This window comes from Trichechus manatus, unplaced genomic scaffold (assembly GCF_000243295.1).
Source record: "Trichechus manatus latirostris isolate Lorelei unplaced genomic scaffold, TriManLat1.0 scaffold00019, whole genome shotgun sequence".
In the NCBI taxonomy this organism is placed as follows: domain Eukaryota; kingdom Metazoa; phylum Chordata; class Mammalia; order Sirenia; family Trichechidae; genus Trichechus; species Trichechus manatus.
In genome coordinates, this window is record NW_004443955.1 from 22203786 (window position 1) to 22229193 (window position 25408).

Here is a 25408-nt window from a genome sequence, read left to right on the forward strand (position 1 = left end):
GCTGCTGCTTGCGCTCCTGGCCGCTCCCGGCCCCTGTGCCAGCAGAGCCGAGTCCGCTCCGGCGCCGCAGCCTGACGCTGAGCCCCAGCCGCGGCCGCAGCCCGGCCCAGGCTCCGGGAACGCTACCCATACGGGGACCGGTGCGGCGGCGGGCGGCGGCGGCAGCTCCAACAGCAGCGGCGACGCCCTAGTGACCCGCATCTCCAGCCTGCTCCGCGATCTGCCCACCCTAAAGGCGGCCGTAATCGTGGCGTGCGCCTTCAGCGCTCTGCTCATCGCCTGCCTTCTTCTGCGCGTCTTCAGGTGGGTCCGCCGCCCTCTTTTTCCCTCGCGGGCAGAGCCGGCGGCATCGCCAACCTGCTGTCACCGCGCTCCCGCTCCGCCGGCGCTCACGGGTGGTCTGGGTGCGCAGCCACGCTTGGGTCTCAGCGCCTGGGTGTGCTCTAGCGAGGCGCGTGTCTCCCTGCCTTGCCCGGGAAGCTCGGGGCGCAGGGTGCGCGCGTTTCGTTGGCCCCTGGTGCGCAGTTTAGGAATTTTCTCCGAATTCTCTGACGTTTTGTCTCATAAATGTTGCATACCATTTAAATAATTCTTTGCTAATGCTTGACACTAACTATAGCTTTCCCAAATTCTGACAGCCTTGATGGGAATTGATTTTTATACCCATTTCACAGATGAGAAAACAATTTCCAGAGAGGTCAGGTGGTTTATTCAAGTAAACTCAGTGGAGCTGGGATTTGAAACCAGGTCCATCTGACTTTAATCTTACTAACCTTGCTACCCACCACCCCCTTCCCATCGGTGGCTCCCTCTCATCCCCACCTTCCTTTTTTCTTTTTCCTTTGTTCTGCTACCCAAAGTAGCAGTTCCTAGCGTTGGGGGATTGGAGAACTGAACTGGACTTCAGAATCCTTGGTGACCCTTGGTGGCCTCTGTGACTTTCTGTTAGTGGGGGACGCAGATGACTCTCCTGAGCCCATATCTGGCTGAGCTTCCTCCACCTAGAGTCTTGGACAAAAGTGACTTGGGCAAAAGCTGGTCAGTCCTCAGGCCTTTGGAGGTTGCTCAAGTTCAGAGAGGACGTGAGTCCCTGTGGGGACTGTGTCTGGGAAATTAGAAAAAAATGACCTGGGTCTGTGGAGTAGTGAGGCCAAGGGGGCCAGCAGGGATGCAAAGAAACGAACCAAATGTGTCCTGTTACTCAGCCCGCCCAGTTACGGGGAAATCTGAGTGTGTGTGTCAACTATTTTCAGAGCAGTCCCTCCCCTTCCAAGTGTACACACTATGCTTGGGTGTTTGATCAGTTGTTGAAGGTTTGGGGCCAGAGGCTTGCTCTCCTGGGGAAGCAGAAACCAGTCCTGGGAAGGAGAGGGTTACGAGGTTGGCTGATGTGACTTTGAGTCCGTTTGTCTCCTTGTAGGTCCACACAAGTGCTAGTGCTCCTGAGAACACAGAATGGGGGGAACTGTGATCCCGCATTGACCCCACCATCCCCTGCCTTGGTTGGCTTGATATTCTCTGGGCCTTGAATTGCTCCCCTCCTCAGCCCACTCTTCACATTGCTCTCGTCCCTCCTCTGCTTACAAATTTCAGTGGCTCTCTGTAGCCAGTCCAGATTCGTTGACTTGACATTCATGTTGTTCTTGCGTCCTTGCAGCCATTGACCAGCCCTTCCAAGACTCCCCTCTCACCACTTGCTCCTTCCCTATGTTCTCTGGTGCTGTCTTGGGCTTTCCTACTATCAGGCCAGTTCCTGCAGGCAAGACTGCCTTCAGCCACCAAGACCTAACTCTCATGCTCCTTCCTGTTCGTGTTTTCCTGGGCATTTGAGTGAGGCCGTTGCTTCCTTCTCTGTTCTCTCCCAGCCCTAACTTTGCGCATCCTTTAGTGTAATCCTTATCTTACTGTGCTGCTGTGCTTAATGCCCAGCTCTTATCTTAAGCAGAGAGAGAGCCTTGGAGGGTGGGGATGTCCAGCTAGTGCATCCTCGTCTCTCCACCGTCCGGCAGTCAGCAGGCACATCTCACATTGCTGAGTTCCTGAGTGTTCAGTTGGAGTAGACGTTAATGCCTAGAGCAAGTCTGAACCTGGAGGTTAGAAACATTTAGCTCAAAACAGGCCACCAAGCCCACAAGGACGTGTGCTTTTGAAGAAGGTATTTGAACTATGTTTCCAGTCTGCTGTTTATTACCCAGTAGTGGGGGAGAAAAGAAGGCAGCAGGCAGCCAGATGTTCGGGGACGGAGCTGCATGTTTGAGCTGGAGAGCCTGCACTTAGGCCTGGGAGGGAGGGGTCCTTGTTTGCTTGGGTGTGGAGTGTTGAAAGAAGGTGAAGGCTTCATAGGAGAGGCCGCTCATGGAAACACTTGGCCTCCTCTTCCGGGGAAGCATTCTTGCTGCGGTGAGTCTCTAGGTGCACAGCTGTCCCCCGGGTTTCTCTATTGACAGGAACCCATAGAATTTTATAACTGGGAGGGGCCTTGATGATACACAGTCCCCACAAGTACCTTTGCACATGAGAAAGTTGGTCCCAGATGGTAGAATAAGTCATTCCACTAGATTTGAGGACATTCTAGTCTGTGGCCAAGACAGGACCAGCATCCATCTCTGCTAGTCGGTGGTCTTGACCATGACCACTTTCCTTTCTACGTTCCTCTGTGGGCTCGGTGCATCAGGTTTATGAATGCTTGCTGGACTGGCCAGCACCCTCCTTACCTGATGCTGCTTCCATCTCCCTCAGCATGCAGTCACCAAGTCTCCCACAGAGACTATGTCATCTCTGCCCATGCCACTGTCCCCCAACAGAACTTCCCCCCTGCGACTTCTTCCTTCCTGGGCTGCCTCCCCACTCTGTCTCTCCTGAGTCAGTAATGTCCTTTAGGCTGGTTTCCTATCTCCAACCTTGTCCCTGTTCCACTCCACCCTCCCAGGTATCAGCCTGTCTCCTCCAACCACACCCCCGAGTACAAACTCCTTAGTGTGCCAGCAAGGCTGGCTCTTCACAGTCAGGCCCTGCCTCCCTCTCAAGCCCCTGTTCTGGGATCTCTCCAGTACTCCTCTGCCCGCTGTGCCAGCCCTGCTGAACTTCCAGGGATTCTTCAGAGGCACCATGTGGTCTCGGGCCTAGTGACTTGCCCCTCTCTGATCCTCTGTGTGGAGTCACTTCTGCCACCAAGACTCCCAAAAACAGAAACAAAAACAAAAACAGTTCCAACTCATCGCAATCCCATGTTACAGTATAGAACTGCTCCTTAGGGGTTTCTTGGCTATAATCTTTACAGGAGCAGATCTCCAGGCTTTTCTTCCCCAGCACTGCTGGGTGGATTCGATAGCCAACCTTTAGGTGAGTAGTCGAGTGCCACCCATTTGTGCCACCAGGGACTTTTTACCAAGACAACTAAAAACAAAACAAAACAAAACAAAAAAACCAATCCCATTGCTGTTGAGTCGCTTCTGACTTATAGGGACCCTATAGGACAGAGTTGAACTGCCTCATAGGGTTTCCAAGGAGTGACTGGTGGATTCCAACTGCTGACCTTTTGGTTAGCAGCCAAGCTCTTAACCACTGTGCTACCAGGGCTCCTACCAAGACTAAGAGCCAGCTAATTGTCATTTGCTCTCCCCTGCCAGGGCCCCTCTGTGCTCCAGAGCACACTTGGACTTTTGTATTTCCTACATGGACTCCAGAGCATGGCTGAGCTGTCCTTCGGCCTTGTACAGGGAGAGCGCCTGAGGGCAGGCCTGGGTGTTCATCTTCTGTGTCTGTCTGTATCTGTTGTGGTGCCAGGCGCATGCTGACATTTAATGGAGATAATTTTACCAAATGAATGTGGAACTCACAAGTATTGTACATTGCTGATGCTTCTCAAAATGCCCTCTGTGACCAGATGAATGGCTGGTGCTGGGAACTTATGAGGTAGGAATATTTTTCAATGGTGGCCCTTTAGTTTCTGAACAAGGTAGATAAAGGGGGAAGAGTGTAGTATTTTTGCTTATAAAATGGCAGTCCGAGTCTCTCTGTCTGTTTTTCCTGATGGAGCCATATTGCCAGACAACAAAAAAAATCTGATTCAAGAAAACTGTCGAAATTAGAAGCAAAGAATAAGTATCACAGTGAAAAATGTATGTATCTTTAACCAAGCAATTCCATTTCTAAAGTGTACACATTTTTCACTGCCATACCTATTCTTGGCTTCTAATTTTAGTAATTAGAAGAGGAAGCAAAGATGCATATGCACTGATAATTATAGCAGTTCTGTTGCATAGTGAAAAGGTTTAAATAACCTAAGTATCCAACAGCTGGGCATGGGTTAAATAAATTATGGTGATCCTTGCAGTGGAATGCTCTGCATCTGTTAAAACTGATGACATTGATATAATACTATGTATTGTTGCCACCACTAGTCTGTCAGTGAAGGAGCTGAACATGAGATTTCAAAGGGCAGCTCAAGAAGAAAGTAAAGTATTGTCGTGACATGTGCAAAGACCTGGAGTTAGAAAACCAAAAGGGAAGAATATGCTCAACATTTCTCCAAGTGAAAGAAAAAAAAAAAAAAAAAAATCAAGCCTTGAGTTACAATATTGAAGGACTCTGTGGGCAAAATATTGAATGACACAGGAAGCATCCAGAGAAGATGGAAGGAATACACAGAGTCACGGTATCAAAAAGAATTGGTCGATGTTCAGCTGTTGTCTGGAGGGAGCATATGATCAAGAACTGATGGTGCTGAAGGAAGAAGTCCAAACTGCACTGAAGGCACTGGCAAAAAACAAGGCTCCAGGAATTGACAGGATACCAACTGAAATGTTTCAACAAATGGATGCAACGCTGGAAGCATTTACTCGTCTATGCCAAGAAATTTGGAAGACAGCTACCTGACCAACCAACGGGAAGAGATTCATAGTTGTGCCCACTCGAAGAAAGGTGATCCAACAGAATTTGGAAATTATGGAACAGTATCATTAATATCACACACAAGTAAAATTTTGCTGAAGATAATTAAAAAATGGTTGCAGCAGTATAGCGACAAGGAGCTGCCAGAAATTCAAGCCAGATTCAGAGGAGAGTGTGAAACAATGGATATCACTGCTGATGTCAGATGGATCTTGGCTGAAAGAAGAGAATACCAGAAAGATATTTACTTGTGCTTTATTGACTATGCAAAGGCATTCGACTGTGTAGATCATAACTAATATGGGTAACATTTTGAAGAATGGGAATTTAGGAACACTTAATTGTGCTCGTGAGGAACCTCTACATAGACCAAGAGGCAGTCGTTCAAACAGAACAAGGGGATACTGATTGGTTTGAAATTGGGGGAAGGTGTGCATCAGGTTAATATCCTTTCACCATACTTAGTCAATCTGTATGATGAGCCAATAACCCAAGAAGCTGGACTATATGAAGAAGAATGCGGCGTCAGGATTGGAGGAAGACCTCTGATATGCAGATGACACAACCTGGCTTACTGAAAGTGACCAGGACTTCAAGCACTTACTGATGAAGATCAAAGGCTACAGCCCTCAGTATGGATTACACCTCAACATAATGAAAACCAAAATCCTCACAACTGGACCAATAAGCAACATCATGATAAATGGAGAAAATATTGAAGTTGTCAGGAATTTCATTTTACTTGTATCCGTAATCAATGCCTATGGAAGCAGCAGTCAAGAAATCAAACGATGTATTGCATTGGCAAATCTGCTGCAAAGGACCTCTTTAAAATATTAAAAAGCAAAGATGTCGCGTTGAGGACTAAGGTGTGCCTGACCCAAGCCATGGTATTTTCAGTTGTCTCATATGCATGTGAAAGAATAAGGAAGACAAGAAGAGTTGACGCCTTTGAATTACGGTGTTGGTGAAGAATACTGAATATACTATGGACTGCCAGAAGAACAAACAAATATGTCGTGGAAGAAGTACAGCCAGAATGCTTCTTAGAAGCGAGGATGGTGAGACTTTCTCTCACGTAATTTGGACATGTTATCAGGAGGGACCAGTCTTTGGAGAAGGACATCATGCTTGGTAAAGTAGAGGATCAGGGAAAGTGAGGAAGACCCTCAATGAGATAGATTGACACAGTGACTGCAACAGTGAGCTCAGACATAGCAACGATTGGAGGATGGCACAGGACCAGGCAGTGTTTCATTCAGTGTTTCGTTCTGTTGCTATGAATTGGAACTGACTCAAGGGCATCTAACAACAACAACAATATATTGTTGACTGAAACAGATTACAAAACAGCATGTGTAATCTGAGTCTATTTGAATAAATAAATTATGTATGTATGTATGAATGTGCAAAGATATATGTGTGTATGTATGTGTGTTAATGTGAGTGATTCTTTTCCTATTATATTATTCATTATATATCTCTAGGTTGTCTGAATTTGTTTACAATGAGCATGTATTCATTACTTTTTCTCTGTATGTATACTCAGCTCCTTGCTGCATCCTTGGACACGTCTTTCTGAGGACCTGTACAAGAGGGTCTGGGTGTATAGACCTAGGCGTGGAATTTCTGGGTCACAGTGGTATTCATACTTAATTTCCTGCACCAGCTGACACTCTACTCATAGTGCCTGAGGGTTCTCATATCCTGGCATCATAGCCAACACTTGGTATTATCCAACTTCCTAATTTTTGCTAGTAAGATGGGTATAATTTGTATCCTATTGCTTTGTTTTGCATTTCTCAATTTTCTACTGAGGTTGGACAGCTGTCTCTTTCTATACTTGTTAGTCAATTAGAGTTCTCCTTTTTCTGAAATCATTTACAGATTTATCATATATTTTAGAATTAAGAGAAACTATTTTTTAAAAGTGGAGTCCCTGGGTGGTACAAACAGTTAGGACGCTTGGCTGCTAACCAAAAGGTTAGAGGTTTGAGTTCACCCAGAGATGCCTTGGAAGAAAGACCTGGTGATCTACTTCTGAAAAATCAGCCATTGAGAACCCTATGGAGCACAGTTCTACTCTGACACACATGGGGTAGCCATAAGTTGGAATGAACTCGTTGGCAACTGGTTGATTGTTTGCTTATTTTTAAACTGAAGACAAAATTGGAAGGAAGGAAAGGCTGTTGGAGGCAGAATGCCCTCTGGTGAGGGTGGGTTGTGTGAGCAGTCCTGGTGGGCATCAAATGGGGTGGTCCCCCCTGAGTCGGCTAGTTGACCTGCTATGCAGGGCTTGTAAGAGCTAGAAGGGACTCAGCAAAGACAAGTAGGAAGTAGAAGACTGCGATGTCTCCTGACTGTCTGATGTCAGGAAACATCTGGTGGGGTTGTGTTTCACAGCAACACACAGAAGCCAGTGGCCACTGTTATCAGTAGCTTTTGCCCTGCGTGTTCTCTTTGAGATCTGGGAGGAATCTGACATTACTGATTGGCATCTTATGCACTGGGTGGGGGCAAGTTAAGGAAACTAACACCTTGAAACCATGACTTCCCCTTCTCTGGGGATCCTGCCCCAGTTTTGGCGTGGCTCCCAGCTCTTCTGCCCAGGCCACATTTCTCCTGGATCTTGGTTGGGTGCATGCCAACCACTTCTTATTTCAAAATCTCTGAAAATCCTCTTATCTGAAAGGAGAATTCTCCTTGTGCTTCCTGGGCAGTTGGGGAGGAAGACAGATTCCAGAAGAACTGACATTGCCCAGCTTTCCCATTGGGATCCATGGCCAAGTCAATGCTGCTATGGACCTGGGTTCTGTCCTGAAGACGTTGGAACCACCGAAGCTGAGTCAATTTATTAAGCCAGGTCTTTGAAAAGGAACTAAAGATTTCGTGCTTCTCCTGGATTTTCCAAATTTTCCATCTTGTGTGTATATGTGTATTTACATTTGTAATTCAAACTATTTAAAAGAAACAATAAAAGCACACAATGCTTTTAGGATTTAGAGACAGTTACCATTCTAAAAAAAAATTTTTTTAAACGTGCTCATTAACCAAAACCAAAACAGTTGCCATCAAGTTGATTCCGACTTATGGCGACCTCGTGTGTCAAAGTAGAGCTGTGCTCCACAGGGTTTTCAGTGGCTGATTTTTGGGAAGTAAATCATCAGGCCTTTCTTTCGAGGAGTCTCTAGGTGGATTTGAACTGCCAACCTTTTGATTAGTAGCTAACCCTTAAAAGCTTGCATCACCCAGAGACTCTCATTACTCATTAGTATATCAGTATTACTTTAATAAAAAACATATTGGAGCTTTAGGTGGAGCCATGGTTAGAAAGTCTGTTGTTGTAAGTCGTCAAGTCGATTACAACTCATAGTGACCCCACAGAATAGAAGTGCCCCATAAGGTTTCCTAGGCTGTAATCTTTATGGGAGCAGATCGCCGGCTCTTTTCTCTGGCGGAGCTGCTGGTGGGTTTGAACTGCCAACCTTTCGATTAGCAGTTGAGTGCTTAACCATTGCACCACTACCAGGGCTCCGTTAGAAGATCTAGCCCCTTGTTGTGATACGGAGAGAGAATGCAGAATTTGTTTCGTTCATGACCATTTGACCAAGGTTGGAATTGGAGAAAAAACCATAGAAGTGAAACATTCATCACCTTTCACGTTTCACTGTATATGCTATAGTGAAGAAAGAATGTCTGATAAATTTGATGTAACAAAAATCCACACTTTTTAAAGAAAGGGTAGACCCTTGATTGAATTTCCCACCAAGTGAAAAAAATCATAGCACATGGGAAGAATAAAGTCCCTCGAGTGATTCTCACCTGGGAAGGATTTTTTCCCCCAGGGATCATTTGGCAATATCTGGAGACGTTTTTGATTGTCAGGAATTGGGGTGTGTGTGCTATTGGCCAGGGATGCTGCTGAGCATCCCACAGCACTCAGGACAGCCCCCACAGCAGAGAATCATCTACCCCAGAATGTCAGGGGTGCCGAGGCTGAGAAACCCTGATCGTCGGCAGCCTACAGAACTTTCCTGAACATCCGTTTCCCATCATTCATTAGAGCACATGCTTCTGTTGGGACGTTTAGCATGAGATTGTGTCAACCCCGTCCCTGACTCCCCTTTCAGCAACCAAGGGTCCTGTTGTGTTTAAAAACACGATTCTGAAAAGAGGCAATTTACACCCAACCTTTTGGTCTTGCTTCTGCCCATAAACGAGAATACAGCATATGACCAAAATAAGCAGGCAGGTGCATCTGCCTCCAAGCCTTTTGAAAATGATATTGCAGACTCTTTAAGCTGAGTGAGCTTCCTCCCCTCCCCCTCCCCCAAGACTCCTCCACAGATTACTAAATTCCCCCAGTGGAGATGGTGCCTCATGGCTGCCCTTATTAACAGCCCCGGGATGACCTGGCACCTGCCCCTGAGTCCTGTCAGATTGGAAAGGGAGGAAAAGCCCACTTTAATTTAGCCCTGAGCCTCTGCCTTATGTGGCTTCACCTGCATACTCTCCTGCCTGTGGACCCTTTGAGTTTGGGAGTCGTTGCAAACACAGGTCCTTCTTGAGATGTGAGGCACATCTTGGAGTAGAGTGGGACAGCATCCCAAGGGAGAATTTCAGCAGAGAAGGGGTCTTAGTCTCCAAATGCTGCCGTAGCAGATATACCACATGCAGGTGGCTTTAAAGAGCAGAGATTTATTTTCTTTCAGTCCTGGAGGTTGAATGTCCAAATCAGGATCTTGGCCATGTCAATTCCTTCCTTGTCGGTAGCCCTCGGCGTTTCTTGATTCCTTGGTCTTTCTTGTCTTATAGACAGTCCTCACATGGCATCTGTCTTCCCCCACGTGTGAATATCTCTGTGTCTATTCTGCTCTTTTTATAACTCAGAAGTGGTTAGATCTGAACCTACCCCACTTAGGTATGATCTAATTGACATAACAAAGAAAACACTATTCCAAACAGGTTGGCATCTACAGGTGTAAGCGTTAGGGCTTCAGCACGTTTTATGGGGGCTGGGGGGAACACAGTTTAATCCACAGCAGAAGGCTTGATGGGTTGTGTCTGGTACTTGAGTTTCATGGCTGATGTTTTGGGTCTAACCATTGACAAAGGAAAAGTCCTGAAACCATGAAGTGAGAATCATGTTATGGTTTCACTTCAAAAATGGATATTTAATCTAAGGGCAATCTGCCAGGAATCGAGCCTGGATTTTCATTTTCCAGAGGGTGCAAGGAGGAGGAAGTCCCCAATAATCGGCAGGTGTGGAGCAGAGGAGGGGCTGTGGCAAAGGGCATGGGTGAGAGGCAGTGAGGGCTGTGGGGATGCGGCACACATTGCCTGGGTGTGGAGTTTCTTCACATTCAGGTCTCCTCTGATCTACCCCGCCCCCATTGTACAGATGAGGCAGCTGAGAGCTTTGCTAAGATCACCTGGTGAATTTGTAGGAAAAGTAGGACTTAAGCCCAGGTGTTCTCTGACGCTCAGCTTGGCCTTTTCTGGGCCTCCAAGAAATTGAGAGCTGGGCTCTGGCCTTGTTCAGATGGCGAGCCAAAGACCCTGCAGACAGCATGGTTGAGTGGATGGAGCATTCTTTCCAGTGTGTCGAAAGGGCACCTACTGTGAACACGGAGGGTGCCATACTAGGTGCCATGGGAGTACATCAGAGGCCAAGGAGCTTCCAGTTCAGTCTGGGGATAGGAAGGATAATGCCCTTGGATAATTCTGCCTGGCAGATTAAAAACAATTCAGTTCAATAGGGAAGTGATGTACCAAAACCAACACGTGATAAACTGTGAAAAATGGCCACAGTGGGTTTGCCCTGGGGACAGAGTGGTCTGCGAAGGCTGCATGGGGAGTAGGAAGGTTAAGACTTGGCAGAACGGGAGGAAGAACAGGTTCTTCTAGGGTAAGATGGGTGAAGCAGGTTTTGCTGCATATGGGCTTCGTGAAAATGACCTTTTGTAAATCATAATGATGATAATAGCAGTAACATTTATTAAGGGGCCCTGGCGGCACAGTGGTTAAGAGCCACGGTGTGCTACAGCTGCTAACCAAAAAGGTTGGCAGTTCAAATCCACCAGCTGCTCCTTGGATACCCTGCGGAGCAGTTCTACTCTGTCCTATAGGGTCGCTATGAGTCGGAATCGAAGCCCTTACTATGTGCTAAGTGTTAAGCATCTTATATGTGTTTCCTTGTTCCTATGAGGGGTGCACTCTTGTGGTCCCCATTTTGCATATGAGGAAACCAAGGCATAGATTATTGAAGTATCTTGCTCACGGCCGCACATGAGGTGAAGGGGAGGAGTCTGATTCCCTGTCCTGCTTTCCTCTCCTTAGTCCTGTCGTGGCTGGATTTGGAAAGGCACAGATTCCAGATGGAGGATTTTGGGATTTGTACTGGTTCGGAGGGGCAAATGGAGGATCTGATGACAGGAGTGGAATCATCAAAGGGCTTCTTTAGAATTGCTGGTGCTTAATAAATGTTTGCTGAATGAATGGATGAATAGCCACACGGCTGTGGTGGGGGCACGGGATGGTTGGGAAGACCTGCAGAAGGTGCTAGAAGAACGAATCAGTAGGGCCGGAGGCCCAAGTGGATGTAGATGAGGAGGAATAGCAAAGTGTCAGGATGACCTGAAGGGCCTGGAGAAGAGGGTACCATCAGGGGGGTGGTCAGGCAGGAGACAGCTCGTGGAAATACCAGCCGGAAACTGGACATCAGGCTTGAGGTGGAGAGGGTTGGGGGCATCTGCTGAGAAGTGACAGGGGCTAACATAAAGGGTCGATGGGAGGTGATGAGGACTGACATTCCCACGTCTCCCCTGCTAGGGGGGCCACTTGTGTCATGTGTCCCAAGCACAGCACAGGATGACCCCAGAGTTTCCAGCCTGTGCTCAGGTTCTCTGGGGCCACCAAAGAGTCCCTGGTGGTCGTCTTGCCACTGCCCCTGCACCAACAGAGCTGCCCCTACAGGCTGCCTTCCTTGCTTTCCATCTCCCTTCCCTCACCTGCCACCGCATTTCACACACAATGGGGCCAACCCTTTGCAAACACACTTGAAAGCCGGAGGAACAGGTCATGGGGCACTGGCTGTTGCTTTATTTCTCGTGGCTCCTCAAACAGGTCAAAGCTGGGGTTTGCTTATTTTGTCTTGGAAGAATGAGAGTTGGCTCTATCTCTCGGAAGTGAGAGAGGGAAAGAGAAACAAGAGTGGGGAGGAGATGGAGGTGAAGAAGAACTCTAAGACTTAAAATTGAATTCTCTGGGTTTTTTTTGCCAATGTTGCATAATCCTATGTGCAGCGTAAGCCCACAGGGCAAGCAAACCACATGTGTGTTGGATGCAGGGTGCAGGCATTGGCGGGGGTGGGGGTACACAGTGGTGAGGAGAACTTACCCTTTGCCTCTCTGCAGCTGTATGACTGCAGGTGTAACCTCTGGGCCTCAGTTGCCTCAGCTGTAAAATGGGGAGAGTGGCAGGACCTTCCTCAGAGACTTACAAGAGGAATCAATGATATAAAGTATAGATGGCACGGCAACAGTGTAATCATTCCACTAATGCATGGATTTGCCAAGTGGCAGGCCCTTCTGTTTTTAACCTCTGAGCTGCACTGTGCACCTTTTTCCTCAGAATGTAAATAATTAAACCTCCTCTAGAAAACCGGAGCCCTGGTAGTGCAACGGTTAAGGGCTCAGGCTGCTAATAAAAAAGTTGGCAGTTCGAATCTACCAGCCGCCCCTTGGAAACCTTATGGAGCAGTTCTGTTCTGTTCTATAGGGTCGCTGTGAGTTGGAATCAACTTGACAGCAACTGGTTTGGTTTTGGTTTGCTGGAAAACCAAGTCAACCAAGAAGGATAAAACATGATTCCAGAACCCGCTTTCTAGCCTGGCCTCTGCCCGACTCTGCAGGGAAGCAGGTGCTGTGGGGCAGTGACAGAAGCGCTGGCTCCCCTGAAGAGTTGCTGATGCCCTCAGGAGTAGCCTGGGTCTTGGGCCAGACTGCCGGTGGCACAGTTCCCCATCACCTGCCTCTCCTCCCACCTGCCTCAGCCCAGCACCTGCCTCTTAAAGCGGTTTCAGCAAGCCACAGAGAGGCAAACACCAGTGTGGTAGGAATCTCATCTTGCTCCAGTTCAGATGGGCACAGTGGCGTCACAAGGGTTGGTGTCACCCAGTGCGGTAACTTATGGTGTCACCGCCCCCCCCCCACCGTGGACCTCCTCCCGTACCAGACTGTACAGAATCCTTAGTAATGTTTTTGGTACTAATGTTACTTGTAAATCATAATTCTCGTGTATCACTGAATGTAATGGCAATAGTAGTGACATGAACAACCAGTGAAATTACAATTACACCTTTAAATGACAATCTGTGCGTGGCCTGAATGTGTTTACATTTACATAGTTTCATTTGGTTAAAGTGAAAATTCAGTAAGAAAACAATAGAATTTGAAGTAAAAATATTTAAGAACTACATCCAAATTATGTCTAACATTTAACTTTACCATTGCATGAGATACATTAATGGGTTAGATTTGCATAATCAATAATGGCCCAAATAATGTAGAAGTTGTAGACAAATGCATATGGAAATATATTCATAAATGAAATAATAGCATAAAAGTAAACAGAAACAAATGCATATGCATTTCAGCACTTAGTGAACATCTCGACTAAATCAGAGCTTTCCTGGCCTTTAAAGCTACGAACTTGTGAATGACTTCATCAAAATCAAGGACTTTTGCCTGGCTCACTTTTTAATATGTTGCTGTGTTTTTAAACCATAATTCAAACTTAAACCTTGAAAATTTCATTAAAGTCATATATATATTTGCAAGACAATGATGTTTTTAAAGAAAATTTAAAAAGACTAAAGTAAAAAAAAACTGAATTTAAGATTTAAGTTATCTTTCTAACCATGTTTCAAGAAACATACCATTTCCCCTACTTTATGTTTTAAACTGTCAATTTCTCTATTTAGTTGGCAAAGTTTTATAATCAATAATTGTTACACATGTAAGTTTATTATCGATTTTGATCACAGAATAATATGTGATAAATATAGTGGTAAATTACTTAAATGTAGTATTTCTTAGATTATATGAATACTAACAACAAAATTGTTTTGTAAAATCTTTCTACATTGAATTACAACATTATTAGCAGTCGTTAAGAGCTCGGCTGGTAACCAAAAGGGCGGCAGTTTGAATCCACCAGCCGCTCCTTGGAAACCCTATGGGGCAGTTCTCCTCTGTCATATAAAGTCACTATGAGTCGGACTCAACTTGACGGCAGCGGGTTTGTTTTAGTAAGAGGAAGCCATAGCGTGTGCTTGTAGCATGTGCGGATGAAACCACGTGATACGAAGCGTCATTGCAATGGGGTGATAATGACAGCTCTGACCAGAATGCATTAGAAGGTTCAAAAAGTAAATTAGCGTAGAGTTTTAGCCTTGGAGGTATATTGAGACATGTAAGCTGGGCTTAACGAAATTTTTTTTTGTTGTTATAACTAACTGCAGGAATATTTTTATAAAAATAATAAATTTCTCCTGAAACACTACGCGAAAATTTTATAGACAGTCATTTTGGTGTCACCCCCTCTGACAGTGTCACTCCGTGCGGTCTGCACCCCCTCCTCTGCACCCTCCTAGTGACATCACTGGACCAGCAGCCTTAGACAAACAATAACTCACCAGAGACAAAAGCATTTCCTCTAATGCGAGAAAGAGCTTCCAGCTCCAGCAGCACAGCTGTGACGCAGGTCCTGCCTCGCCCTTCTGAACTCAGGGGTTTGAGAACCTTCCGGATGCACCTCTTTCCAAACTGGAGGCATTGCCAAGCCTTACCCCGGTCCTAGGCTACCCCCTCCCTATCACACTGTGACCCCTCTGTCCAGCTCGCAGCAGCCCACTTTGCCTCACCAGTACCAGCACATGGCACTCCAGCCAACCGAAATGACTCAGAGCACCAAGTCAAAAAGTCAAATGCCCTAGAGCCCTGTAGGCACAGGAACCGTGAAGCGAAGGGCCTGGTGTAATGAAAACATCAGCAAAAATACATGACACATGGTGGCCAACACTCTGTCTTCCAATCAAGGAGACACAAGAGCGGTGCTCATGTGCCCTTCCTAGATGGGGCAGTGCTACCCAGCTCCATAGCAGGGCTACCCAGGAGGGGAGGGGAAGCAGCTAAGTTATATAAATAATGACCACTACCCCTTAACTGTGACTGAGCTGCCGGTAAACAGAAATAAGAAAGACCCAAGTTGAACATGCATATCCTTCAATCTCTCTGGGCTCATGATTTTCAGCTGAATTATTATGCTTCACTTACGCTTGGCACTCATAACCAGATAAACCATGGTTGGGAAACTAAGCCAGAGGTTGTACACTGGTGGCCTGTGGGCTGAATCTAATTACAGACATTATTCTTGTTTTTTTTTTGTTCTGCACAGTGTTTTTAAAAACAGAGATAGCTGAGAACATTTTTTATATTCATAGAGTTGTGCAACTATCGCCCCACTCAATTTTAGAATATTTTCATCACCTCTAAAAGAAGCCCATTAGACTGGCTGATTTCACTTAGTGTACTGTTTTCAAGGTTCATCCATGTTGTATCATATATCAACACTTCATTTCTTTTTATTGCCAAATAATACCCCATTGTATGGATATATCATATTTTATTTTTCTGTTCATCCATTGATGAACATTGAGTTTTTTCTACCTTTTGTCTATTATCAGTAATGCTGCTGTCAACATTTGTTTACACGTTTTTGTGTGGATGTATGTTTTCATTTCTCTTGGGTATATACCCAGGTGTGGAACTGCTGAGTTATATGGTAACTTTATGTTTAACCTTTTGAGAAACTGTTTCTAAAGTGGCTGCACCACTTTATATCCTTCTAGCAATGTTCCTATGAGCCAGCATTGACTTAAAGGCAGTGGGTTTGGTTTTTGGAGCAATATATGAGGGTTCCAATTTCTCCACATCCTTGTCGGCACTTACTATTATCTGTCTTTTTGATTTGTAGCCATCCTAATAGGTTTGAAGCAGTATCTCATTGATGTTTTGATTTGCATTTCCTTAATGGCTAATGATATTGAGCATCTTTTCATGTACTTATTGGCCATTTGTTTATCTTCTTTGGAGAAATGTGTGTTCACATCTTTTGCTCATTTTTTACCTTTTTATTGAGTTGTAAGAGTTCTTTATATATTCTAGATACAAGTCCATTATAGAAATACAGTTTACAAATATTTTCTCCCATTTTATGGGTTGTCTTTTCACTTTCTTAATGGTGTCCTTTGAGGCACAAAAAGTTTTTAGTTTTGATGAAGTCCAGTTTATCTATTTTTCTTTTGTTGCTTTTGCTTTTGGTGTTATGTTTAAGAAATCATCGCCTAATCCAAGGTCATGAAGACTTATGTCTATGTTTTCTTCTAAGAAGGAGCCCTGGTGTTGCAGTGGTTACGTGCTTGGATGCTAATCGGAAGGTCAGCAGTTAGAACCTACCAGCCGCTCCGTGGGAGAAAAGACCTGGTGATCTGTTCCCGTAAAGATTACAGCCTAGGAAACCCTATGGGGCAGTTCTGCTCTGTACTATAGGGTTGCTATGAGTCAGAATCGACTTGGCAGCAACGTTTTTCCCCCCCCAAGAGTTCTATATTTTTACCTTTTACATTTATATCTTTGTTTCATTTTGAGTTAGTTTTTGTATATAGTATAAGGTAGGGAGTCCAACTTTGTTCTTTTACATGCGGATATTGTCCCTATTTTTACACATGTGCTATGTTCTTCATTTTGCTTTTTTTTACTTACATATCTGAGAATTATTCCTTGTCAGTATATAAAAAGCTGCTCTGTTTGTGTATATGGCAACTTGGTATTCATTATGTGGATGTATGATTATTTAAATCAGTTGGTTATTAATGAACACGTAGGTGTCATTTCACAAATGTGGAAACATATCTGTAGGACACCTTTCAGGAAATAGAACTGCAGATCAAGGTTTATACCTTTGTAACTGATGTATATTGCCAACCTACTCTCTCTATAAACCCAAAAAAACCGTGTTGCCATTGAGTCAGTTCCGATTCAGAGTGACACTATCGATTGTAAAAATTTGTGCTTCCATAAGCAATTAATGAGAGAGTCTTTTTCCCTACATCCTTGCCAACAGGATGTTTTCAGATATTGATTTTCAGTAAATTTATAGATGAAGAAGAGGATCTCTGTGAAGATTAAATTTGCGTTTCTCTTACCGAGTTTGAGACTGGGCATTTTTTAATGGTTAAAAGCCATTTGTAGTTCCTTTGTGTGTGTGTGTGAACTGCCTATTTTATATCCTTTGCCCATTTTTCAATTAGAACTTTGGTCTTTCTAAAAATAATTAATTTTATTTATTTTTTGGTGATAGACTGTTGGTTTTTGTTTTTTGTTTTTTTTACTGATTTGTAAGGACTCTTAACATATTAAAGAGTCTAGCTCTTTATCCATAATACGAGTTAGAAATATTTTTTCCAGTTTATCATTTGTCTTTTCGCTTTTAAATTTTTTTTATGTGTTTGAATTTATTATCCTGTCTTTTTTATGGCTTTTGGACTTTCCCCATGTTTTCTTCTATTACTTTTATAGTATTATTTTCTACATTTAAGTCATTGATTCATCTAGTTTATTCCGGTATAAAGTGTGAGATATGAATGGCTAACCTACACAATATATTGAGTGGGTTACCTTTTTCCTTACTCATGTGAAGTGCCATCTTTATTCTAGATGAGATTCCAGTCATACTTGCGTTTACTTCTGAGCTTTCTATTTTGCTGTGATATCTGATTATTAATATGGCAGCACCACTGTGTTCATCACTGTGTTCATCACTGTGGTTTTAAGCATGTTTTACTATGGGTTAAGGCCACTTTCCCTTCATCACTCCTTTTTTTCAGAATTTTTCTGGCTATTCTCTGTGCTTTTTTTTTTTTTCTTATTCTTCTTCTATGAACTTTGGAATCAGCTTGGCTAGGTCCCCAACAAAAATCTATTGGTATTTTATTGGATTTCATTAAGCTTGTAGATTGGAGGCTTGATAGCTTTATGAAGTTGAAACTTTCTAGTCAAAAGCATGATGTGATTTTCTTTTGTTGACACAAACTTCTTTTTGGCTGCTTTTGGTCATAGCAGGCAGTGGCTGGCAACCAAAGAACTTGAAATTGCACATCTAGGTGCCTGAGCAGTACCTGTTGAGAGCCCACTGAGTGTGTGGGGACATTCAGATGTCTGAGCTCAGTTTCCTGCCCTCTTTTTAGAGTGCCAAGAGCATGGGTTTTGGAGTGTGATAGACCTGGGTTTGAGTACTACTCACTGGGACAGGTCACTCTGCGCCTGCTGGCCTTGGTTTCTTTAACTGGATAATGGGTATACGCCCTGCGTCACTGGTTGGAGGCTGCACTGAGATAATGAGTAAAACACCTGGTACTAAATGATTGTCTGTCATGGTGGCTGCTGTTACTGTCATGCCCAGTGGAGCAGATGATGCAGGAAGGCCATACGTGCTACCAGGGTCACATAAAGGCCTGCCCAGCAGCAATGATGGTGCCCGTGGATGGAGATCATGGAGCTGTAGGAGTCAGAAGAAGGGTGTTGTGGATTAAATTGTATCTCCCAAAAAAGATATGTTGAAGTTCTAATCCCTGTACCTGTGAATGGGACCTTATTTGGAAACAGGGTCTTCGAAGATGTTATCAGTTAGGTTAACATGGGGTCTATAACTGGAGTAGGCTGGGTCTTAATCCTGTGTAACTGGTACCCTTATAAAAGAGGAGAAGAGACACAGAGACACAGAAACAGAGGAAGGACACCATGTTATTCTGCAGCTACAATCCAAGGAGCACCTGGAGCTACCAGAAGATGGAGCTACCAGAATCTGGGCAAGAGGCGTGGAACAGATTCTCCCTCAGAGCCTCAGAATGAATCAACAGGGCCGACTCAGTAACTCACATTTCCAGTCTCCAGAAGTGAGACAATACATTTCTGTTGTTTAAAGACACCCACTTTGTGGTGCTTTGTTATCGCAGCCCTAGGTAACTGGTACAAAGGGGATAACCTGGCCTGGTTGAGGTGTCTGAGGAAGGCCTTGTTGGGGGAAACAGGAGAACTTACGGTTCTACAGAATAAGTAAGGCAGGAAGACGCCTTGAGGACCCTTTTACCAGAACTCCAACCCCACAGGCAAGGAGTAGCAATGGATGACAAAGTTAGGGTCAGAGGGAGTGTCTTACCCAGAGGCACATAGACAAGGGAATCGCTGAAATGAGACTTGAACCTCAATGTCTGGACTCCCCATTTATGGTTCTGCCTGCCATCCCTTAAAATTGAACTTCCAATAACAAACTAACCCCTAAGGGTTTTTTTGTTTCTTTGTTTTTAGTTTGTCTTTGGGAGGAGGCTAAGAAAGGAAGGACTGCTTCCAAGTTGGTCCGCTGAGCTGTGATCCTCTGCTTGCCCAGCCTCCTTGTCTGTAAAGGCAGTGCCCTGAGTGCTGACTGGGAAACCTGTTTCTGACCATCTGTTGAACGGTCCTTTGAGTAAACAAACCCTCTGGCTCCAGGATCACATTTCAGAGTAAAAGCATTTTGAACTTCTCTGTTTTGTTAAAAACATGTGTTTTGGTTAAAAAGAAAAGATGCTTTGTCTCTTAAAAAAATTTTTTTATTGTGTAACTATATATATATATATATATATAGCAAAACTTTTTCTATTTCAACATTTTTCACATGTACAGTTCAGTGACATTAATTACATTCATCATGTTGTGCAACCATCACCACTGTCCATTTCCAAATTTTTCCATTACCTTTAACATAAGCTCAGGGCCCCCTAAGCAATAACTTCCTTTCTCCCCCCTCTTTAAACTTCTCTGACCTTGCCTATTCCTGCGGAGCGTAACTTGGAAATTTTCTTAAAAATTATCAGTTGCCATCTGTATTAACAGTTTCCTAGGGCTGGGCTGCAAACAGGGTGATTTAGAACAACAGAAATTTATTCTCTCCCAGTTCTGGAGGCTGGAAGTCTAAACCCCAGGTGTCGGCAGGGCCATGTTCCCTCTGAAGGCTCTAGGGAAGAATCCGTTCCATGCCTCACTCCTAGCTTCTGGTGGTTCCCAGCAATCCTGGGTGTCCTAGGTTTGTAGCTCCCTCACTCCACTTTCTGCCATAATCTTCACATGGTTGTCTTCCTTCTCTATATCTGTATTTCTTCTCTTCTTATAAGGACACCAATTGTACTGAATTAGAGCCCACCCTACTCTACCATGACCTCATCTTGACTTGATTTCAGCTGCAAAGATCTTATTTCCAAAGAAGGTCACATTCACAGGTACCAGGGGTTAGGACTTCAAAATATCTTTTTGGAGGACACAGTTCAACCCACAACACCATATTTTCCATAGGGCCACCTGGGTTAATGTGACCCTGCTCCAGAAAAGAAACAAGTGCAGCAAGGGGGCCATGCTGTTGAGACCAGCATGGCAATATCTTCTCCTTCTCTGTCCCTGAATCTCCTTCTTCAAGGAGAAGTGCTGAGATTGGAAGTTTTCCTGTGTCGTTCTCTTACTCACCCCCATCCCCATCCCCCTCTGTGTTATTGTTGTGCTGTGCTGTCAAGTCGGTTTTCAAGTCATAGCCACTCCATGTGACAGAGTAGAACTGCCCAGTACGTTTCCTAGGCTGTGATCTTTACACTAGCAGATCGCCAGGGCTTTCTCTCATGGAACTGCTGGGTCAACCTTTCAGTTAGCAGCCGAGGGCTTAACTGTGGGACCACCCCTGTAAACAGCTGAGGAAATAAGCTCTGTAAGTAGGAACACTGGGTTGTGAACCCAAGTCTGACTCTAAACCTGGACGTTTTCTAGGTGCTTCGTCCTCAAGCTGTGTGCGTCTCTGGGTGAGATGGGGGCTCTGTCCACAGGCTGACCCCTGTCCGCCTGGAGACTCTCAGATGACTCGAACTCTAGCATAGCCTTGGCATTTTCCTCAGGCTGAGTGAGCTCGTAAGCAGTCCTGTGAGGTGGAACCACCAGGATGTTTGTCTTCCTGGAAAACCTGCTCACAGGTGGCTCTAAGCAACAGTTGTCATGATCTTGTCACAGAGGCACTTCATATATATTGTTCTGTGCTTCTAGAGAGGGAAGAGTCCTAGGGCTTATGAGGATTTGGGGAAAATGAGCAAATTATACATACATGTGGAGAGTTTACTAATAAAATGTGGAAAAATCCCAAGACGGTGTCGTTACGGCGGTGGTTTCACTTTGTGCTGTGCCTTTGTTCCTCTGACACTCCCTGGCAGTTAAGATTTTTTAAAAAAGATTTTTATTTATTTGTTGTTGTGGTTGAGATTATGCACAGCAGAACATACACCAATTCAACAGTTTCTACATATACAATTCAGTGACATTGTTTACATTCTTCAGATTGTAGAACCATTCTCACCCTCCTTTTCTGAGTTGTTCTCCCTCATTAACATAACCCCCATTAACATAACCCTTTAAGGTTCCTGCCTCATTTTTTGAGTTGCTGTTGTCAATTTGATCCCATACAGATATATTTTAAAAGAGCACAATGCTCAGGACAGACATCGTTTACTCGGTAAGCTAAACTATTGTTTGGTTTTAAGAAGACTTCAGGGAATATTTTTGGTTTAAGGTTTTAAGCTTATCTCCGGGCAACAGTTTCAGGGGTTCATCCAGCCTCCATGGCTCCAGAAAGTCTACAGTCCGTGAAATTTAAAATTCTGTTCTGGCAGGTAAGATTCTTTAGGTGTGGGTGGCACAAATGGTTCAAGTGCTTGACTACTGGTCAAAGGTTGGTGGTGTGAACCCACCCAGAGGCGCATCAGAAGGCAGACCTGGCGATCTGCTTCAGAAAGGTCACAGCCTTGAAAGCCCTGTGGAGCACAGTTCTACTTGGCAGTACGTGGGATTGTCATGAGTCGGAATAGACTCCACAACAACCAATAATAACAGCATAGTTACTGGGGGAGGGCTGGCTTCGTAGTATATTTGGGACGTGGTCTTTCTTTCTCCAATCTGTCCTCTACCGTGTTGGCTTTATTGCTTGTTTCTGTAAGGAATCCCTGGGAGGTGTAAGTGGTTAACGTTCTCAGCTGCTAACCAAAAGGTTGGAGGTTCGAGTCCACCCAGAGGTGCCTCAGAAGAAAGGCCTGGCAGTCTACTTCTGAAAAATCAGCCATTGAAAACCCTATGGAACACAGTTCTACTCTGACACACAGGGGGTCACTAAGAGTCTGAGTCAAGTCAGCGACAACTGGTTTTATAAGGTGTCAAGACGGCTTATATCATCTGAGTTTCAAGGCCAGTGGGTGAGGCATATACGTGCCTCTGCTCCAGCCTTCCTAGCAAAAGCCTCACTGGTTTTGATTGGTCATGTTTGTGCCTGCCTCAGCCCCTTCACTGTGGCTTCTCTAAGGTGGAAGCCCCGTGTCCAGTCCTAGAGCTGGAGGTGCATTCAGGGGCTCCTCAATCACATGGACCATGTGGGAGGGGGATTCACAGAGGGTATAGATACTGAAAGAAGGGGGGAAATGGATACTGTCTGGCCCCAAACCAACACATGCCTAAGGGATGCACAATTCAGAGGTGTGCCCAGATCTGTTTGAATGAAGAATATGTGAGCTGTATTAAGTGACAAGTTCCAGAAAGTGCAAGGAGGGCAGAGTTCCTTGGTGTTGAAGTGAAGTGGTGGCAAATTCTGGTGGGGGTGCAGAGTGGGTTTGCAGTTAGGATTGAGTAGAGAACAGCAAGGAAGAGCTGGGGTCCCATGGCCCCCAGGCCTCCGGGCCTTGCCTCTTGGCAAGCATGATAGAGTTCAAGGTGACCCACCGTGGAGGTCAGTGCTGGGGCAGCCCTTGGCCCTCATGAGCAAATCAGGGAGGATATGGATTTCCTATGCCCTTTGATCTTGGGTGTCTAAATGAATTCCAAAGTCTATGCTCTTAAGCCTCATGCCCTCGTGCCTCCGTGTCACGTTTAAAGCAGTGAGTGGCTGCGTAGCACCGCCACTAACCCCTGTGTGAAGGAGGCTTGGCAGCAGACCACAGGTGTAGACTGCAAGCCTGCTTGTCTCCAGGTTGCCTGGGTTCAGACCTCAACTCTGCCACTTACTAGCTGTGTGGCTGTGGCAAGGTAATCTCTCTGATCCTCAGCTTCCTCAGTTGTAAGAGAAGGATAATAATAGCATTTGCCTTAAAAAAAAAAAAACCAAAAAAGCAAACAAACAAACAAGAAAACCCAGTTGCTGTTCAGTCAGCCCCATCTCATGGAGACCCATGTGTGTCAGAGTAGAGCTGTGCTCCATGGACCTCTCAATGGCTGATTTTTCTGAAGTAGATTGCCCGGCCTTTCTTCCAAGGTGCCTCTGGGTGGACTTGAACCTCCAACCTTTCGGTTAGCAGCTGAGCACATTAACTGTTTGCACCACCCAGGGACTCCATGTGCCTTTTAAGATTATCTGTAAGTTAACAGGAAACCCTGGTGGCATAGTGGTTAAGAGTTCGGCTGCTAACCAAAAGGTCAGCAGTTTGAATCCACCAGGCGCTCCTTGGAAACTCTATGGGGCAGTTCTGCTCTGTCCTGTAGGGTCAGTATAAGTTGGAATCGACTTGACGGCCGTGGATTTTCTTTTGGTATAAGTTAACAGGAGCCCTGGTGGCACAGTGGTTAAGTGCTCGGCTGATAACTGAAAGGTTGGTAGTTCAAACATACCAGCTGCTCCTCAGGAGAAAGATGTGGCAGTCTGCTCCTGTGAAGATCACAGTGTGGGGAACCTGACGGGACAGTTCTACTCTGTGTTATAGGGTCGCTAGGAGTCGGAATTGACTCGAGGACCATGGGTTTTTGGTATGTAAGTTTTATGTGAGATCATGCATGCAGATTGCTTCGTTGGCCCCTGGGAATCGCTCAGCCATTATGGGTCTTCAGTCATGTAAAAAGGCGTGTTATAGCATCCCCATTCAGAGAAGGGAGAACAGAGACTCAGGACCTTTCAGGCTTTGAGCCAGCCGTCTCTTTTCCCATTGTCTCCTGCTCTCTCTCTGAGGCAGGGAGGCATGTTTCTCTGATCCCCGTAGAGTCAGGCTCCGGGATCTGAAGGTCTGCGGGAAGCGCTGACTGACTCTGCTCGTGTGTCCCCTGCTTCTGAGCGGCACACAGCGAGTGCAGGAAGGGCAGGCCTATTAATTTGAGAAAAACGTGCAAAGAGCCCCTCACCCTGCCCCACCCGACTCCTTTGTACAGGGTGCTTGTTAATGCAGCTGGATTTTCCATCCCTTGCCAGGCATCTCCTCCAGGGTGCCTCTGCTAAGAACACGCCTAAGTGTCTTTAAACTTCTCACACATCTCAGTTTTCCCTGTTAACACGCCCAGCGGTGAAGCAGCATAAATTGCTTTTCTTTTGTGAAGGGTATTGTGTCTCTGAGAGTTGATTGTTTGAAATGTAATTTCTTCAGCTCATAACCTCAAAACTAGCATTGGAAGCATGCATGAGGGCCCTGACTAATGGTCTTTGCTGTGACTGCAGGGTTCAAATTATTTTCTGAAGTCATGTGTTTGGAAAGGCTGGCCAGCCTCTGTGGGCACTGAAGCATTGTAGGCCTCAGCAGTGTAGAAGCTGGTGTTTATTTCTAGCTTCTCCCATGGGTAAGTGTTTAAGGATTCATCTGTCAGGTTGTCATACTGTGGTGGCTTGTGTGTTGCTGTGATGCTAGAAGCTATACCACTAGCAGGGTCACCCATGGTGGACAGGTTTGAGTGGAGCTGCCAGACTAAAACAGGCTAGGAAGAAAGGCCTGGTGATCTACTTCTAGGAATCAGCCAATGAAAACCTTATGGCTCACAACAGGACATTGTCTGATATAGTTCTGGAATATGAGCCCCTGTGTTGGAAGGCACTACACAATAGTCGCAACAATGGACTCGAGCATACCAGTGATCATGAAGATGGCACAGGACTGAGCACTGTTTTGTTGTTATACGTGTATAAGGTCACCGTGAGTCAGAGCTGACTCGACAGCAACTAACAATATCGACAACTTTAGCCCAATGGGTTAATGTTAAGATCACAAGATTCTATAAACAATCAAGAAGAAGGAAGGTGATTTCATAGGTGTGATGGGGATCCACTCCCATGAGGCTGAACTGAAGTCAGAGCCTCTGGAACCTTCCCCCAGAGTCAGCAGTCAGTTCCTGCCTCAGGGCCAATGACTGACTGAGACTTCATGTTAAAAGTGTACAAGGAGGTTTGTGAATCAGATTTTACATTTTCTAGGATTTATGATACCCAAAAACAAAAATTCGCACAAGTGGGCCAATAAACAACATCATCATAATACGGAGAAAAGACTGAAGTTGTCAAGGATTTCATTTTACTTGGATCAGTGCCCGTAGAAGCACCAGTCAAGAAATCAGACGATGTATTGCATTGGGCAAATCTGCTGCAAAAG

The 25408-nt window shown here is 45.2% G+C and overlaps 1 protein-coding gene across 1 annotated transcript in view; it reads left to right on the top strand.

The window, feature by feature from the left end:
* Nucleotides 1–25408, top strand: part of FAM174B (family with sequence similarity 174 member B) — a 40201-nt gene that overhangs the window by 607 nt on the left and 14186 nt on the right. Inside the window, exon 3 of the mRNA XM_023727812.1 lies at nucleotides 4–303. Within this exon, the coding sequence (XP_023583580.1) occupies nucleotides 4–303 (300 nt within the window). The remainder of the gene's footprint in view (nucleotides 1–3; nucleotides 304–25408) is intronic.